Consider the following 20071-nt stretch of genomic DNA (forward strand, 5'->3'; position numbering starts at 1 on the left):
CATTCAGGACCTGGAGACATAACTGTAAAAGCTAATTAAAACATGCTTTTCCTTTTGGGCGGAATTCTAGCAACTTCGTGTAGTGGTTACTCTGGTCACTTGATGCCCATGAGAACATCTGATTGTTTCTATTGGGCTACGACTAATCAAGGTGAGGGGAAACGTCTAATGTGCTTACGGTTACCGTTTAGTAGAAAAATTGAAAACTTTCAAAACATGGGGCCCATTGTAAGTGGAAGGAAAGGGAGCACATTAAAAGGGGCAGATATCTTGGTCATGAAAAATCTGGTAATGTGGTTTACAGGCTTTCACTGTATTAGATGTCGAAACAGAGACACATAGAAAATGTGACTTATCTAAGACCCTTACTTATCTTAGCCAAGTGGTGGCTTCTCAGTGGATTAGATGGAAATCTCAGTGTTTTCTTGGCCCCAAGCTCTCTTTTATATACAAGTTTAATTCCCATCTTCCAATGGCATTTTTCCAAAGAGTGGCTTTATAAATTTTTTATTTTTTTACTTTAAAAAGAGCATATGCTGTGGGCAAAGGACTGTCTGCTCCAGTGTCAATGTGCAAAATCCATGTTATTTATTTAGAGTTAGAGACCATATCGGTCCCGTACGTCCATCAAATGATGTTTATTACACACCTATCCTGTACCCAGCCCCCAAGAGTCTGCTAAGGGATGCGAGGAAGTCAAGATGCATGATCTTTGCCTGCAACGACTTTGTAAGTCCTTGAGGAAAAGACACAAGAAACTCTTAAGTCATTAAATGAATATAAATGAGTGTAAACTCTAAGAACCTTTTTTTTTTTTAAATGTTGAGCCTTCTTTTAATGTATTCATTTTTTTTTATTTTTGGCTGTGTTGGGTCTTCGTTTCTGTGCGAGGGTTTTCTCTAGTTGAAGCAAGAGGGGGCCACTCTTCATCGCGGTGCGCGGGCCTCTCACTGTCGCGGCCTCTCGTTGCAGAGCACAGGCTCCAGACGCGCAGGCTCAGTAGTTGTGGCACACGGGCCTAGTTGCTCCGCGGCATGTGGGATCTTCCCAGACCAGGGCTCGAACCCGTGTCCCCTGCATTGGCAGGCAGATTCTCAACAACTGCGCCACCAGGGAAGCCCAGCCCTCTAAGAACCATTCTGGAAGTGTTTTAAAAAGGGACAGATGAGTGTAAACCAGAGTAGGCAAATCATAAGCTGGACTTTGAAGAGTGTACAAGATATTGACATAGACAAGAAAGAGGGAGGGGGCGTGTTCTATGCTGGAAGACCCTGAGACCAAAGATGTGGCAGGGGGACCCTCCCACACCACGAAGTCCTGGGAGGACGCGCAGATACCGATTAACTGTAATAGCGATGACTTTCCAGGCAGCCGTGTGCCTGCTGTAACCAGATGAGGTTGAATATCTGATTTCAGGTTATGACACAAAAGAGTTCTCTCCTTGTGCTGAGGCATTGTACTAAACACATCTCAGATTTGCGCTTCAGTTCGTTATTGTGTATTCATGACAGTAGACTTGACTCTAAAACTCTTTATTGGGACGGTGCTCAGACCAGCCTCCCAGGCTGTGCCTGCGGGTGGGTCCTGCGTGGGAAGCCACGCCCCCTGTGGCCACCATCATGCACCCAGGCAGACTCTGTGCGGCCAGTTCAGCCCCAGGTCCTACCCCCAGCTTGGTCCCCATGAGCAGCCCCTGGGAGCCCTTTCCACGTCCCCTTCTCATCCCTGTCCCGCAGGTCCCCAAGATGGAGCGGTATAGAGGTCCCCTTTACCTGACTATTTCTCAGCCACCTGCACCACTGCAGAGACTTTGAGGGATGGCCACAGGGTGCTGGTCCTCGTGAGGGGCCCCAGGGTGGGAGCACCTGCTGACTCAGCACTGCCTTGCCCAGTCCGAGCATATCCAGGGCCACGAAATCCACTGTGCATTTCAGGCCGGGAGTGCACGGAGGAGTGTGTCCCTGGCAGGTGTGCAGCACCTCATCCTGCTTTACCTCCTGCACCAGCGCCTTTTGCTCCTGCGCCAGGAGGGCTCTGTTCAGTCCTGGCTGAGAGAATGCGTGTGAGCGCACGTGAGCGTGCCAGGGACTAATCTCCACCCCCAGCGTGGATGCATAAATCCAGACTTAAAGAGGGTCCCCTCTGATCCGTGACAGGAGAGAGGATAAAGGAAATAGAACAGCTGGAGATAAAAAGTATAGCCCAAGAGCTTCTAAAATCCTCTCTGCAAGCCCAGACTCTACTTTTATGATATTCAGAGTAATTGGATATATGGGGGGAAGCTTGGTTTGAAATCACACAACGTTAGGACTCTTCGGTCATCAGAACCAGGACCTCCCTCCTTTCCCTTTGCAGTCGTTCCTGTGGCCACAGATATTGGCCTGGTGCCCACCGTGACTCAGGTCCTGAGGGCACAGAGCTGAATGCGTTTCACCCCTTGTCCAGGGCGGCCACGAGCAGCCCTGCAGGTGCATCTCTGCTGTTGGTCCCTGTGAAGGGCGGTCCCTAGAGCCGTGCCACGCGGCACAACATGAGGACCCTGCTCATCTGTGGTGTTGGCCACCCTGGGGTTGTCCTTTCTCCCCAGGACTGGCCAAGCCCAGGCATCTGGCACTGGAGCAGGGGAGGAAAAGAGAGAGACTGACCAGAACTCAACTGGATACACTGCAAAGGCCTCTCCACATCTGTCCTCCTGCACTCCCTTGCATCTCTCCAGTGAAAGGGGTATTTAGAGCAAGACATTTCTGCAGGACACCTAGAAAAATTTTGTCAGTTAAGTAACCAAGTGGTTCAACCTATACCAGAGCTTCAGAATACAGAGCAGAGGAGCTCCAAAGAGACATAGGTATTGCTCTCACCACAGTGAAAGGTCACCCTGGATCCTTTAAGGAAAGATGCCTTACATATGTGATCAGACAGTGTAAGTTGACGTCCCTTTTCATCATTTTTCTTTGGGGTGAGCCTGTGAGATGAGGGCGGGGCGGCGTCTCCAGGCACTTGAGGGGGCACGACCAGCGCATTTTGCTGCAGACAGCACAGCATGTGATTGTATGCTCTCTGCAGCACCCTGGGCCGAGCCGGGGGCTCCATTCGGTGGGCCCCCCTGGAGACAGCTGTTTGCTCAGGGCCTCTAGAATGCCTCCAAGGTGGGGCCTCCCAGTGCTGAAGCAGGGAGTCCCAGAGAGTGACCTGGTCCCTCTCTTTTCTCCGTGTGTTTTCCTAGAATGGTGACAGGAGCCCCTTGCCACCTTTGCCCCCCTCCATCTCCCCTGCACAAATCTCTGGCTTGACACCCCCTGCCGCTCAGCGGGGCACGAGTTAAAAATCAAAACCTGCAGCAAAGAGCATCCATCCCCCGTACATTTTTTACGAGCTGTAACTCTCCTGAGAGAATGTGGTTGTTCTTCTAACCTGCAGATTGATTATCCCTGTTCCACACAGTGTCAGCTGAAGGGAGAAGCAATTAAAGAGAGCGCAGGAGAATCGCCAGGTTGGCCTGGAGCGCTGCCATCTCCCACAGTTGCCCCGAGTCATAGGAAGACCTCGGAAGGTTGGCCAGGCCTGGCAGTGTTCCCCACGAAGCAAACACATGGTTAATGGGAACAGAGGTGCTCACACAACACTGGGACAATCTGTGGCATTTCAGCCACTGCCTGGCGAATATCACCCGGCTTCCATGGTGCTGCTGGTGGTGGGGTTCCAGCCCAACCAGAGACTAAGTCAAGTGGCGTCCGTTGTGCCCGAGTCTCTGTTGACCAGCAGAGGGCACAGAAACCCTTCCTTCTGCATGGAGTTGGCTTTTCCCTGGGAACGAACTAAAAGCTGAATTTTTCTAATCCATGAAAATCTTAGTTGATGAGAAGATAGCTAAACGAGGAACTAAGGGCTGCCCAGACCTCCTGATAGGATGGAGAGTGTCCAGCTGCTGCGTGGTTCCCCTTGTTGCAGCCACCCTTGGCGAGGAAACCCCATTCCCTGTCAGCACCCCAGCCGCCCTGCAGGAGATAGGAGGCCCCCTGAGGCAGCCCCTGACCGCCCTCAAGTCCCATCCCCTGTTGCTTGGCGCCGGGGGTGTCTGAGCCCAGGCTGCCTCCCCGCGAAGGCCAGTTGCCACCTGCATTCCTAAGCCAATGGCACGGATCACATGCTGGCATAGGGCTGGCTTCCCCACCTTGCCGACTCCCGCAAAGCAGGACAGGTGGTCTCCCTGATACCCACGTGTCCTCGTGGCCTACCAGTCATGACAGCCCTTCTGCCGCAAGAAGCCACGGAGGCTTAGTGCAGGGTGGCCACTAATCCGCCGCCACTGGCACCCTCCTCCCTGCTGGTGTCCTGGAGGAGCAGCGGTACCTGCAGGCTTTTGATAAGAGTAGACGCCGCGCAGGCCTCAGTGGGCCTCCCATCCTCAGTAGATGGGGGAGGGGAGCTTCAGGGCCTCTTTCAAGGGGTGGGGGACCGGGCATCCGGAGATCAGAGCCCCCAGCTCAGGCCCGTGGGCTCAGAGATGACAAATACAAACCAAGCCTGTTCTGAATTTCTGATTGACACAAAGGTTCCTCGAAGCCAGTGATGGTAAACACATATGGGACGTCAGGATGCTGTTGTGATAGCATTTTTTTTTTTTTTTTTTTTTTTGCTGTATGCGGGCCTCTCACTGTCGTGGCCTCTCCCGTTGCGGAGCACAGGCTCCGGACGCGCAGGCTCAGCAGCCATGGCTCACGAGCCCAGCCGCTCCACAGCACGTGGGATCCTCCCGGACCGGGGCACAAACCCGTGTCCCCTGCATCGGCAGGCGGACTCCCAACCACTGCGCCACCAGGGAAGCCCCTGTGATAGCATTTTTGCTGTCACCCGAGAGGGATGAGACAGGTCATCTCCAAGGCAGACAGAGGGCTGAGCGGGTCCCCGTGCGCGCAAGGAGAGGAAGCTGCTATCTGGGGAATGTCATCCCCGCCCCTCCCCTTCCTGTTCTTTCCTGTCCTCCAGCATGCCTGTTGTTTCTTTTTATGCTTTTTTTATTCTTGGTTTTATCTGGTAAAGGGAACCTTTTAATTTTTTATGTAAAAGTTTATTAAATTTGATTCCGAAATTTCCATTTCCATCCGCCCCAGACCTTCTGTATACCCAGCTGAGTGATGTGCATTAATGTGGCTCCCAACTCATTCTGCCAAAGGGACGCTGAGGCCTCAGGGGCCACGGGGAGCCTGCAGCGCTCAGAAGCTGCCGGGGCCTCAGGGCCTCCCCAGAGCTGCTCCTCAGAGCAGACTGGAACAAGGGACAGAAGGGGACACCCACATGACAGTGACTGAGGGGGGCAGGAAATCGCCCAGGTGTCATCATTTGTGTGAGAAATTGCCAGGTCTGGTGGTCTTGGGAAGGACACTGGCCCGGAGAAGTTGCTCCCAGCCCGGACCTCAGCCCGAGGTGGCTCCCTGCGGCTGCAGAGGACTCACCGAGCTGCCCGTTAGCCCTCCTTCCAGTCCTCTGAAAAACCAACACCAGTTCCTTTCTTTAGGACTGGTTTCCTAAATTTTACCTGCCCATCAAACACGGTCCTCCAGGAGAAGAAAACCTTACAGGTACTGTCATCGCCAGATGACCATTTTCACCTTTAAATACTTGGCCACCTCCTTCATTTCATGGCAGACCTAGTGGGGGGACAGAGAGACCCGAGGAACCTAGGGAACGTCCAGGGGGATGGAGGAGACCCACTCCCAGCTGAGTTTCAAAGACCCATCTGAACAATTGGACAGTTAACAGCCCCCTTCAAACTCTACCCCCTGCCCACCAGACTCCGGTTAAAGAGCCACTAGTTTCCCTCTCCCTGCATAGCCAGAGGACGTGAGCACCAAAGACCTGGGGCAGAAAGACAGAGGGCTGTTGTTGAAGGGCAGGTGATGACAGATGCCAGTGGCAGGAACCCCAGGCACCTTCCACCCAGGCCACCCGAGGAAGAGGTGAGCTCTGAGGGATCAGAGTGGCCCAGGATTGAACCTGTGGCCACCCTGCGGCTCCCTCCACGACTCCCACCCACAGGGCCTGAAAGCATTTCAGAGTTACACCAGATAGGAAGTGCTCAGACCAGACCTGTCTCACGTACCCCTCCACCTGCTTTGTACCCACTGTGCCATGAGGAGAGAGATGCCTAGAAAGATACAGCAATTCCAAGACAGCAGCACAGCGGGGATGAGAACTTCCTTATCTTCTGGTTGAGTGAAGTGATTGTGTCCTTCCCCGCCTCTCGCTCTTCAGGACCAGCGAGGGAACCATGAGGGTTTTCTTCAGGGAGATCGTTAGAATCACTAATGGCAAATCAGGGGGAGAGTTGGAGCTCACAGAGCTCGTGTCACACACGGATACACACACACTCTCTCCAGTCTTCTGTCCTTGTGTAAATGGAGCTGCATTACCTGAGTTGGCCACCGGGTGGCACCTCTAGGCCATGCACTTGACTACACAGACATTTCTCTGAAGAGCAACAGAAAAATATGCTTACCCTTTAAAAAAAAAAAGTACATCTTACTGTGGGTGAAATTCGATGACAGATTCCATGTCGTGGTTCAGCTTCTCTTGTCCCTGCCCTTTTGTTGGCTTGAGTAGGTGTGATACCCGTGGCTGTGGGAACCACATAGCCAGGAGCCTGTCCTCATGGCTCATTGATGGGGAAACTGGACTCTGTTGTTCACAGGGCATGAAATGTGCCACCCAGACCTGAGTCCTGCTGAAAGCCCTCTCCAGGGATGCCTTGGGAACCATCCTCATGACCTAGGGAGCTGTCGTCCAAGCTTTGGCCCTGGCTCCTGTTGCTCTCAGAAGAAAAGAGCTCGCAGCTCGCGCCCACCTCTCTAACGCCATGCTGCTGCTGAGGGATTTGTGAGAGGCAAATATGGATGTGAGCACGAGGTTTTTCTCTCCAGCAATCCCTGGAGAATCTTTTAGTAGAGAGGTTCCCCACGTATGTCCCTTCAGCTTTGTTCCAGATGAGCCCATCTGCATTCCAACAGACATTTATTGAGCACCTACTATATGCCAAGCACCATGCCTGATACTGATGTTGCAAACAGGCTCGGTTTCTCCATCTGTAATGTGAATGACTGGGTCCTTCCAGCTCGAATATTCTTAATGACGCCCAGATTCTATCTGCTTCTTTGATCTCTCCTTCATTTGGATGCCGCCACATCCCAACCAGATATGGCAAAGGGACTCACATTGTCTGTGGCGTGGCATCTATGTCAAGTGGCAGTTCTCAGCCAGGGGTGACTTTATCTCCCAGAAGACATTTGGTAATGTCCAGAAATTTTCTGGTTGTCACAACTGGGGAGGAGATGCCACTGGCATCTTATGGGTCGAAGCCAAGATTGCTGCTAAATCTCTTTCAATGAACAAGGCAGCGCTCACAACAAAGAATTATCCAGCCCGAAATGGCAATAGTGCCGAGGCTGAGAAACCTTGATGTAGAGGGAGAGAAATCTCTTTTTGGTAATCAGGAGCACAGTGATCTTCTAACATGCATTTAGTGCAATAATGGAACGCCTTTGTATTCTCAGCAGGCCCTGCGGCCTTCGTGATGTGTGAAGTGGCCACTGGGAAGGCTTGGGGATGCAGCAGAATGAATGCCATGGGAGGTCAGTTCTGGGACCATGTCCAGCAGAGCAGCTATTGACTAAGCCCATGGAACAGACTGTCTTTGTGCTTCCATTTCAGGTTCTGGTTGGCTGTCCAAGATCTCAAGAAACAACCCCTACAAGATGTGGCCAAGAGGGTGGAAGAAATCTGGCAAGAGTTTCTGGCCCCCGGAGCCCCAAGTGCAATCAATCTGGATTCTCACAGCTACGAGATAACCAGTCAAAACGTCAAAGATGGAGGGAGATACACATTCGAAGATGCCCAGGTTTGCTTATCTAGTCGAATAGTTCTGTCCCAAGATGTTCACTTTTCCACTCCACCACCCCACCCTTTAACACACATCCAAGGCGTTGTATGTAGTTACAATTTCAGGTTTTGTTATTTATAAGGCCATCAGTGGAGACCATTCCAGGTAGGTGCACAAAAAAATTCCAGGAAGATTGTTTTCCTAGATGAGTTACGTTGTTCAATAGAAATAGAAATTTACCATTATACGTGGTATCTTTTCCAGGAAAACCTCAGAGTGTTTTACAAAACCTGAAGTCCTGTAATAAGTCATAGTAGAATCTGGACACCATAGCACAACATTGGCAAACTGGGAACAGTAGCTGGCAGGGCCGGGGGTCAAGCCCACTCTCATAACTACCACCCTGCACTGCTTCCACAGTGACTCCCAACCCTGTGGTGACTGGGGAGCTTTGTGCCATGTGATGAGATACCACGAGGAACAGGCCAAAGCCCCTGCCCTCAAGGGAGTTAAAGCCTAGTGGGAGAGACAGACAAGGAAATGGGCAGTGTCACCAGTAAATGAAGTGCCTCAACAGGATGAGCCCTAGGGTTTAAGGGACCCATGGTTGGTGGTTGGGAGAGGGAAACTCACACCCCTGCTAGGCACCGTTACCACACAGCTGCTGGCGAGGCTGACGACAGAAACAGAAGCCTGCTAAGCAGCAAGCTTAACTTGAGGGCTGGGAGGGGCCGTTTCTAGAGATGAGCATCACACCCATTTCTCACTTCCTGGGTCCTAACGTTTACGTCCTTCCGCCATCCTACACTCCATGACAGGGCTTAAGGTTTTGCTCGTGTCCCCTCGACCCTCTTCATTTCTCTCACTTGTAAGGTCCCCAGGTGAGAATTTAGCCCTCCCACAGACATTACCTAATTTAGGAAACAGTCACCGATGCAGGTAATGGCATGAGAACACAGCCAGTGTCTCATCATCCAGATTTGCTCAGAACTTCAGAATGGAAATACCTACCAACCTCAACACCACGACTATCATTTCTCTCCCCCTGGTCGTGAGCTCCACTGAACACCTGTGCCAGGTAGATTTGGTTCTGTAGAGTTCAGTGACTTTGCTTTATGAAGTCCCTCGCACCCTTTGCACCTTCAAAGCAAAATATTTAAGTCATGAGAAATCTTTTTTTTTTTTTCCAATAGATTTTTGTACGTGTGTGTATGTGTCCCAAGCACATAGCGACATATCGTGGTGAGGAGAGTGATGGCGAAACTCCCTGGGTAATGGAGAGGCTCCATGGGTAGTAGAGAATCTCCACAGGTGATAGAGAATCTCGGTGGGTGGTGGAGAGATCTCCATGGGTGATAGAGAAGCTCCATGGGTGATGGAGAATCCCCATGGGTGTAGAGAAGCTCCATGGGTAGTGCAGAAGCTCCATGGGTGATGGAGAAGCTCCGTGGGTAGTAGATAATCTCCATGGGTGATAGAGAAGCTCCATGGGTGATGGAGAATCCCCATGGGTGTAGAGAAGCTCCATGGGTAGTGGAGAAGCTCCATGGGTGATGGAGAAGCTCCGTGGGTAGTAGATAATCTCCATGGGTGATAGAGAAGCTCCATGGATGATGGAGAAGCTCCATGGGTCATAGATAATCTCCATGGGTGATAGAGAAGCTCCATGGATGATGGAGAAGCTCCATGGGTGACAGAGAAGCTCCATGGGTGATGGAGAACCCCCATGGGTGATGGAGAAGCTCCCCAGATGAACAATCTGAAACACAAAGCTCAACTCTCCATTATTCATGAAACGGGAGACTGGTCAGAACCATGATGCTCCCCGCCCAGTATTATTGCTCTGATCATGATATCAGGAAGGATTTATTTTCATGTTTTATTATGGAAACTTGTAAACATGTGGAAAAGTAGAAGGAATGGAGCAACAAACCTTTGTGGACCCTCATCCAGACTCAGCAATCATCTATACAAGACTGATCTCATTTTTATCTGTGTCCCCACCTATTTTTTCACCGTTTGTTTTAAAGCAAATCCAAGACTGTATCATTTCACTGTAAATAGTTAGGTGTGTATCTCTCTAAGAGAAACTGACCCTTTGGCCTTAACATTACCACAGTGCCTTAACAAATTAGCAGTTATCTCTTAATATCACCAAATGTCGTGCGAGTGTTCAAATTTGTGGTTGTTCCATAAATGCCTTTTTAAAATCGTTATTGAAAATCAGAATCCAAACAAGGCCCACACATCGCAGTAGATGACCTTGTCTTTTAAGCGCCTCGTAATCTACGGGTTCCTTTTACGTCCTCCCCACCCACCCCCCCCAACCCCTTGCCATTTACTTAATGAAGAAATTGGATCCTTTGTGCTGGAGAGATTCCATTGTCTGGATTTTTCTGACTGCAACGCTGTGGTACTATTTAACGTGTCCTTCTACCATCTGCATTCCCTATAAACTGGTAATTTGACTTAGGTGTTTAATCAGATTCAAGTTTGATTTTTGCGGGCAACATTACTTCTTAGACTGCGCTGTGCTGTCTGGTCAGAAGACACACGATGTCTAGTTGTCTCTCTTTGTGGTTTTAGCAGTTATTGATGCTTATTGCTTAAATCCCTTCGTTAATTGGGGGGTTACAAAATGCTGTTCTAATTCTATCATTCTTCCTTCATTTATTAACTGCAATACAAATTATCAAATGCATCTGCCATTTGATTATCTAGTAATACAGTTCACATAGGAAAGATGGAATATGTGTCGGATGCATTCCCTTTATTTGCCAATTTAAAAAATAATGAATGGTTTACTGTCATCATCCAGTGGTGACCAATGAGGGGTTTTTTGTGTGTCTGTCTTTTAGTATCCTTGTAAACCTGTGGGTTTAAACGTATTTGATGTGTTTTATCCGTTTTGTTTATTATTTTTATCAATGCTTGGATTGTGCCATCTCTGCCCTGTTGGCTCCTTCTGACATGACCCTACTAGTCTTTTATGTCATTCAAACACCAAGGAAACTAAGATGATCCAGGCCAGTCCCCAGACCTGGAATCAGCTAGTTCTCTAAGAATCGCTGGTTCCTCTTAGGGGGAAATGGTTTTTAGAGACCATAATTTGGGCACTTGGAGGCACTCATTGTTCCTGGGTTGGTCATCATTTTTAGGCCTTTCCAGTGGCCAGAGCTAGGAAATAGGTAGTTGTTATTTCTGATAAAAATACATCACGAGTACATACTGATACTTTCCATTCAAACTCAAAACTACAGGGGATTCTATTTAACTTCTTTCTTATGTCTGTGTCACCTTGCTCTATGCTGAGAATCCTGGTTCTCAAGGACGCCGTAGATGATAGCATTAGTACTTCACGTTATTTGCTTTATCCTGCATCACCACAGAGCAGTCTCAAAATCGCAGTGCCACCTAACAGCAGTGATGTGGTTATTGCCTGGTTCTTTAATAGCTGCATAGTATCCCATTGTGTGGAAGTACCATGGTTTAGTCAACCAGTCCTCTCTTCCCGACATTTATGTTATTACTAAGTCAAGAAATATTTGATGGGAAAACTTGGGAAGTCAGCACATTGCACTGTGACATGTTTCTGGATACACAGCCTTCATTAGCACAGTTCTCTGCCATTTTTCAGGTACATACTTCCAAATATATTGTATCAAATTACTGAGGATACCCAAAGCATCTCTAACCTCCTCAGTGTCTGTTAGGACTGGGATTCTCTGAATTCTAATAAAGTACTCTTCCTAAACCAGTTTCTTTTCAGCTTGTTCCCTTTTGTTTCTTAAGTGTGTTTTCATCGTCAGTATACAGAGTGCTTCTCACTAGTCCTCTGACCTTGGGCAAGTTACTTAAACCCTCTGAGTCTTCTTTTCCTCATCTGTAGAACACAGATACAATGGTACCTATACTGTGGAAAGGGAATTAAGTGAAATGAAGCATGTCAACAACTAACCGTGTCTGGCTCACAGTAAGATAAGATATTTATGATATTATTTCCTTGACGTCATCAATACTCTTTTCTTATACTTTTATGTTTAGGAAGTTTGGTGAAAGAATTCAAATAATTGCATATAACCTTAGTACCCAGAGATAAGTCCTATTCTAGTGTTTTGTTTCTCTCAACTTATGTGTAAAGAGTGTTTATGCAAATAGGGTGATTCTGTAGCCTGCCTTTTACACTAAACTAAGAGTTAATTTAAAAGGCTAAATTTCTTCTGTAAAGGGCCAGATAGTTTAAATTTTGAGGTTTGTGGGTCATATGATCTACATCACTACTACTCAATTCTGCCATATAAAAACAGCTACACCGTAACAGTGTAACAATGTAAAATACATAAATAAGTGGGCATGGTTGTGTTGAAAAACTTTGTTTATGGACCCTGAAAGCTCAATTTCTTATCATTGTTCATGAAATATTATTCTTCTTTTGATTTTTTTTCAGCCACTTAAAAATAGAAAAACCATTCTTAGTTCACATAACATAAAGAAATAGAGTTTGAGACCACTGTGCTGAACAATATATCATGAAAATCATTGAAACACTTCAACAAATCAGAAAGATGGAAGATAGAGAGACTTGGGAGTGGTTAATCTTTCATTTATATGGGAGAGTAGGTTAGAGTAGACCATCTTGGTGCAGTAACAGCAGCCCACCAATCTCTGCGAATGTTTCTGCATCAAGGTTGAGTGTTACGGAGCCAACCGACCAAGGGGAAGTCAGCCAGTACCATGATCTTCACACTGCCTTACCCTTCCTGGCCAGCACTGCTGCCTGCACCCGCTGCACGGGTGTGACTTAGAAGTTTCCAGGTAAGGAGAGGAGGCTAAGACCCAGCCAGGACTTGCTCTCCGATCTCCCAACTTGCTGGTCAAGTCTGCAGCTCAGATCACACTGCCCCTGGGTTATTAGAGCTGAGGGCTTGGTTGTCGTGCAGAGACCTGGAGAAGCTCCAGGTCCCTAGAGAAGGTCCCCAAGCTGGGGAGCAGGCTCTGATCCTGTTTCAGCCATATGCTTTGTCTAGGATTGTAAGATTGTAAGTCCTTTAAGCTTGCTCTCCTCAGTCTGCCCATCTGAGAAGTGGGAATGGTAACACCCAAGCCCTTTGGAATGCCCCCCTCCATCACCCTACTGGGATCAGGAGCTCTGGGGTGGCTTCCTCAGCCGGTCACATGGTTCTCAGAAGCCAACCAACAGTGGTCAAAATGCCAATAGACATGTCGAGTATATGTCCTGCTACTAGGGGTCAGTAGCCAAAGTGAAGACTCAGCCAGCTTTATGCATTCATTTGAAATGGGGACTGGGGGTGGGGTGCAGGCTCCCTCTGACGGTTTTGTCTTTTATCTGACCACATGCATTGTTACAGCAAAGTTAATTGCCTGTGTTTGCTTCCTGTGGAAATATCTCACAAGATGCCCCGTCAGCATGGGCCCAGCATTTGCACTTGTGTTTTGCCGATCCATTTGGCTTTTTTAAAAATTTGGGCCAGGACCAAATCTTCCATAAAGATCTGTGGGCTGTGACCATAGCCCTCAGCTGTTTGCTGTGTTGTTCCAGTTTCACAGATTTAGCCTCGTGAGGGGAGAAAAAAAAGAAAAATGAGCCATGATTTTTTTTTTTAAGGACTCAGTTCTTTATGCTAGGGATTGAATTCTCTGTTCTCAATCTTGGGGCATCCGCAGGAGCTGCATTGCCACCTACTTGCTATGTGGTCTCAGGCAAGGATCTTGACCTTTTGTGCCCTAGTTTTCTCCTCTGTAAAATGGGGATGATGTCTTCTCTACAGCCGTCTAAGGGTTTTTAGAAATCAGATGAGCTAATATTACTGAAAATTCTTTGAATAAGTAAAGTGCTATATACTTACATGTGTGAACTCACAAAAATTAATGGCTTTAGTATTCCCTGAGATCTCAAAATTCCAAGCTAGATCTAAAATGAGTTCTCCCAAGAAGGGTCTGCTCTTAGAAGGGGTTCTTAGTGGGGGGGAAATTCAAAAATAAAAAGTATGTAGGAGCCAAATCTGGGGGGCCTTGAGTGTCTTCCTAAGGAATTTGAACTTTCTCGGTCTGAAGACAGTAGGAAAACATCGAAGGCTTAGAGCTGAAAGCGGAGGAATGAAATGGTGATGAGCAGAGCAAGCTGAAGCTGAGAGAGATCTGAACCCCCGGGGCGTGGAGTCCGAAGCTCTGCTCGTGGTTTTTGGAGGAGAGAATGAAACCACAGGAAGTATCGCGAGCCTAAGGCCTCCCCTCAGGGCATTCATCTCTTTCCAGAGCCTCCACAGGCTGCAGGAGGGAGACCGGGGTCAGCAGGCTGGTGCAGTGGCTGCCTGGCTTCAATTTTAAAAGTCTCAGAGTATCCTAGGATGTTCCGAGGACTGTGTCACTGGATCCATTCAGTCATTCGTCCATCTCCCCATCCATCCATTTCATGAACATTCATTCTCCCGTTCGAGTTGGGAGACCTTGACCTGTGGGCTGTGAAGTTCTACACTGAGGGAAATTGCAAAGGATATTAGGGGCCCAGATGGCTTTTTGCCATTGGGCACAGCTTATCCAAGAGCACATCATTCTTTTTTTTTTTTTTTTTTTTTTTTTTGCGGTACACAGCCCTCTCACTGCTGTGGCCTCTCCCGTTGCGGAGCAGACTCTGGACGCGCAGGCTCAGCGGCCATGGCTCACGGGCCCAGCCGCTCCGCGGCATGTGGGATCTTCCCGGACCGGGGCATGAACCCGTGTCCCCTGCATCGGCAGGCGGACTCTCAACCACTGCGCCACCAGGGAAGCCCAAGCACATCATTCTTTACAAATAAAACAAAACAGGCCTAGGAAACCACTTCACTGAGATTGGATTGGATTGGAAATCTGTCCATCAAAGGGATTGACAGTTGAATCTGATGGACCAATCCAGCCTGTTGACTTTGGTCCCTGCAGGTTCCCATGTAGGTTTCCTACATGTCCAAGCCACCCTGCTTTCCTGACCTGCAGTAGCTGCTGAGATGCCCCATCCAGACCTGTACCTGCAGTGTCTGGCCTCCAGTGCCTCTGGATTTTAAGTTCTTTGCTGGGAGCAGACATCTGGCCTTCCTTACCTTCTGTAAATCCCTACAACATTAAAATAATGCTCTGCACACAGTTTTGTTTTAAATAAAAAAATTTCCTTGACAACTCAGTCCAGAATGATAATACTCTCAGCTGTACCTATCATTTAAAATAAATAAATAAAAGGCCATTTGTCCCTTGGTTTTCCACTTTGAAAAATCTTGCCACACAACCTTGAGGAGCACACATAGTAGGTGCTCAATAAATACTGGTTAAATCCAATTTCTATAACATGCCAATTCAGCAAAACTTGGAATATCCACTAAGGGCCAGATGTTCTAGGCTCTGGGAAGATACAGATACATAAGCTCTCCTCTTAAGCAGACCCCAATCTAAGTTACCAAACCTCCGCTTGGCCATCATCTATGCATGGAGTGATCAAAGAGCAACCTCGAGGTCAAAATGAGGTCAGGGTGATACAAGAGCTGAGAAATACACCATCGAGTTACACCCACAGTGAGCAGACAAGAAGCCTCTAGTCAAAAGTCTCTATTCTTACCTAAACTTAGATGTTTAAAAGCATTAAGGAATGCAAGGCCTCTAACATTTGCTTTGTTCAAAAGCCAGAGTCCAGTGGAGCCCACGTTTACATTTGCCCCAGATTACTCAGAAGCAGATGTCTCCCTAGCTTGGTGAAGGCTGCTAATCTTTGCCCCAGTGGTGGAGGTGGTGGCGTTGTGTGCCAGTATCACAAGACTACACCAAGTTTCCTGATATTAATCCTCATTTGGAGGGCATTTCCTAGTAGACTTCCCATGCCAGACATACTTTAATAAAAAATGCTATGGCACTGCTTACTCCAGGAATTACTCATTTTATCCTGTGGGTGGTTTTATTTTAGGGAAATGAACAGCAGAGGGAGGGATGCATTTTGAAAAGAACAAATCAGTTGTTTGTGAGCGGTTTCTGTTTATTACCACAGAGACGAGTAGTTCTTGAAGAGAAGGCGTCAGAGAACTAAATTCCAAAATTTCTCTGTTGATGCTTCAGAGCAGAGATTTCTTGCACCAAGCCCCATGACCTTGACGAGGAGAAGGAAACATTTGTCTAAGTTGATACCCATGGTATTTGGGTAGGTGAAAGGAAATATGCAAAGCTGTCTTTGAAGCTACTCTTATCTAAGAATAGGGATTGAACAGCATCAAAATACTGTGCCCTTTGGCCAGTTAAATTGAACATGTTTATACAGATGCTTTGCAATGTAAAGGCAAAAGATAATTCACTCTTACACTCTCTTATGACTTGAATGTTGCATTCCATGGAAACAGTGTCTGCCACGCCCCACTTAGAAAGACAAAGAAATCCAGATGGGGGCTTCTCATTTAAGATCCACAGGATCCTAGAATATTTTAAAAATATATATATATATATATATATATATATATATAAAACTAAATCACTTTGCTATACAGCATAAATTAACACAACATTGTAAATCAACTATATTTCAATTTTAAAAAAGAAGGAAAAAACCTGGAAAAAAAGATCCACAGGATCCTAGGATGGTCATCCAAAGCCGCATCCATGAGGACAAGCTACTGTCTTTCACTCAAGTGAGCGTCTGTACTCACTCAGGTGAGTCTTTTCTATGTTTATTAAGCAGATACCGACTTAGGATCCCCATCAGTTCCCTACCACTGGGCAGTCCCACCCTCTGTCCTCCTGAAGGACCCATGATGAGAAAAGTGTTCATTTTCTTTAGGCTTCAGCTAACCATGCCTAAGGTCTGAAGACCTTTGGTTTAAGATATTCAAGAGTCTCTTGAAAGGTGAGACTGATACATCTTCTGGGTGACTTTCTGTGACACAGACTTGTTGCCTGTGACTTCCCAGGGGCCCGGTCAGCCCTCAGAGCTTTGCCAGTTCGGCCCTTCCTTCTGGTGCGGAAGGCAAGTGGTACATGACCTGTGAGGTGAGAGCCTGTGTCACCCTGGGAGACTTGGCCGTTGCTGTCACTGACAACGTGGTGGTGAACAGTTCCCGAAACGGAATGGCGAATGGCAGTTGCATCTACCCCTGGGATGACTCAGATTAAAGATTGAAAGGAGGCCCCTGACGCTTCTGCTAACCACACGCTGAGGACCTTGTCTCAGCCACAGAACCTGACTCTCTCAAAACCCCAACTCAAGGACCATGAACAGCACCGTGTACCAAGGGAAGAGTGTGAGCTTTGGGGTCACAGGACACTGGGCTCAAATCCTTGCTCTGTGCTTGGGCAAGTCACTCAACTTTTGTAGAGCTTTAGTGTCCTCATCTGTAAAATGGGGTTGTTTAAACCTAAGCACTGATTCAGAGCAAACAACAACAGCAATGGAAATAATACAGCTGGACTCCGCTCACCTTTCCTCCTCCCCAGGAACCTTCTGGTCTTTGGTCTCCTTCCCACGTCATCCCTGGCAAGGACAGTCCCAACATGAAGGCCAGTTATCATCATTACTTTACATGTGTATAGTTTTCGTAATGTGTTCCCTTGTATTTCCTCGGTTAATTGTGTGCTCGGCGGGGCTGGAAAAGGCAGACTCAGGACCTGAATCCAAACCTTTGGCCCCCAGCCCAGCCCCCCTTCCAGCGTCTTAACACGGCAATGTCACATCCTGCCCCACAGCGTCATCTTCCTTCAAGGGACCACAAGGGACCCAACAGTTCCCAAAGGCTGGATGTTGTTCCAGGAAGCTTGGGTGTTCCCAAGAGGACAGAGGACAGAGACACATACATCTGCAAAAGAAAAACAGGACACTTGAAAATCCCAAGAAAAGCTCTTGGCAGCTGTGCAATGCTCCAGCTGAGCGGCCTCCCACTCCAGGAGGATGCTCTAAAGCTGGGGGATGAGATCGTAGCTGTTTCAGGAACCCACAGCAAAGAGGAGGACGTAAGGGTGTTCTGAAGTAGTCTAACTGCTCCAGCATGCTTGGGGCCCAAGGCCCAGGCATTTGTCTGATTACCTTCCCCAGCGCTGTGAGGCCCACCATGTCTTGTCTAAAAACAAAGGAGATTTCCAAATGAGGACCCTCACTGCAAAACATTGATTTGTAGCAGGTGTGGTTTTGAGACAGCTTGCACTGCTCGCTCCCTCCTCCTCCCGCATGTCTCGGACTCCACTGATTCCAGTCATTTTGGGTTTAGGGGTTTTTTTCTTTCACTCCATTGCTTTTTTTTTTTTTTTTCTGAATCTTTTTTATTGAAGTATGGCTGATTTACAATATTATATGAGTTTCAGGTGTACAACATATCATTCAATATTTTTATAGATTACATTCCATTTAAAGTTATTATAAAATCTTGCCCGTGGTTCCAATTGGTTTTGCTTCTGCCTTAGCATCCCAGGTAAGCAAAGCTCCCACCTCGGGCTTGGCCCTGGATGAGGGTGGAGTGTCTCATCAGGGTGACATCCATGTACTGTAACTGTCAACCGCCATGGGGTGTGATTCCCTCCCCCCACTGAGAATTGTAGCTAAGATGTCCAGTATGGCTTAGGGCCTTAGGGCATCAGTTTCTCTACCTATGGAGAACCATCCTCACCCTCCCCGGAGCAGGTGCCTCCCTACGTGTCAGGAAGGCAGATGTGGACTCTGGTAGTTCTCCTTGTTCACGGTCAACTCAATCATCCGTTTTTTAGAAAGAGAGAGAGGGAGCAGGGGAGGGAGGGGTCTGGGGAAGGAAGGAAGGGAGGGAGGAAGGAAGGAAGGAAGGAAGGGAGGGAGGGAAGGAGGGAGGAAGGAAGGAAGGAAGGAAGGGAGAGAGGAAGGAAGGGAGGGAGGGAACAAGGGAGGGAATGAGGGAGGGAGGGAGGGAGGGAGGGAAGGAAATAAAACAAGAAAAGACAAGAAAAAGCAAAGAAGAGAAATGCAAACTTCTTTCTCTCTGGCCCTTTCTCTCATTCTGTCAGTGAGCGCTCGCTGGTTTTGCCAGTGGCTCTCCTGCTTCTTGCAGATTCTGGATATACATTTTCCTTAAGACTGATTGTCTGCAAAGCAGTGGAAACAAACCAGAACCCCTCATAAATCAGTAGGGGTCACTGCCAAGAGCTTTGTACACTTGCTGTCCCTGGCAGTGATAAACTCATTGCATTTGGGAACTGGCCAAAGACCCTGAGTCCTATCTTAATTCTCATTCCCAGAAAAACCTCAGCACTCCATTCCCCCACCCACTGTTTACTGTCTTTGTGTTTCTTAGACAAAGCTGGCAAGGAAGAAGGCACAGAGTTCCATAACTGGGTACATCAGAGGCTGCACTTCTTTGCTTGGGGGAGGAGAGGAGGGTAGAGGAGAGTCCTGGATCCATAGGCTGTGGGAGAGGAGGCCCCAGAGGGGCCTGAAGCCTCGGGCCCTGTGGGGGACATGAGCGATCTGCAGAGGTTCTTGGATTCTGTTTTGCTCAGACCATGCCTTGCACATGCGAGTGTTGTTTTGGTGGTTGTTTCCTTACAGGGTAATCTGAGACGGGCATAATGATGGCCAAGGGCTAGCAACGAGGTTGGCAGAGTGAGACTGCCTTATGCAGCCCACATCCAACAGGCCATACTCTCTCCCCACAAGGTCCTCACCTTGGCTCTGGCCTTGGCAACAAATTGCCAAGTTGGCATGTGACATAGAGAGGACAAGAGCAGTGCCCAAACTGCCCCTCTGACCCACATCAACTGCCCCCCACACCCCCGAGAGGGGACCACCACTGCCTGCTACTCCTCGGCCCTGGTTGTCCTTCTTGCTCTGGTTGACCAGACTAGGAACTGGGAGACACATTCCTGTCTACTCAGCTCTTCCTACCTTGATGAGGCTCTTTCTGGTTGAGGGACAGCCATTCCCCACCTCGGACAGGATAGGTCATCCTCAGTTATACCCGTTCACAGCACCCTGAACCTGCTCTTCTTCCTTGTATCCCTCAGCTCAGCTGGTCACGCACGCCCTTATACAGTGAACTCTAAGCTTTATGACAGCGGGGACCTCTTCTGTCTTGGCGATGCTGGAATCTCAGTGCCTGACACAGTGCCTGGCACCTAGGAGATGCTCAACAAATATTCTGGGGATCAAATGTTGAGGCATCTGCTTTATCCTATATTCTTTCTCAATTGACAAGTTCTTTCTTTCAGTGGCTTTTC

The 20071-nt window shown here is 48.2% G+C and overlaps 1 protein-coding gene across 1 annotated transcript in view; it reads left to right on the plus strand.

Moving 5' to 3' along the window:
• Positions 1 to 20071, plus strand: part of RGS6 (regulator of G protein signaling 6) — a 575969-nt gene that overhangs the window by 518875 nt on the left and 37023 nt on the right. The window contains 1 exon segment of the mRNA XM_089907925.1: positions 7705 to 7891. Within this exon segment, the coding sequence (XP_089764051.1) occupies positions 7705 to 7891 (187 nt within the window).

The sequence above is a fragment of the Delphinapterus leucas genome, chromosome 2 (genome assembly GCF_059928025.1).
Source record: "Delphinapterus leucas isolate spDelLeu-1000000601 "Yukka" chromosome 2, BTC_Dleu_Yukka2, whole genome shotgun sequence".
Classification (NCBI taxonomy): domain Eukaryota; kingdom Metazoa; phylum Chordata; class Mammalia; order Artiodactyla; family Monodontidae; genus Delphinapterus; species Delphinapterus leucas.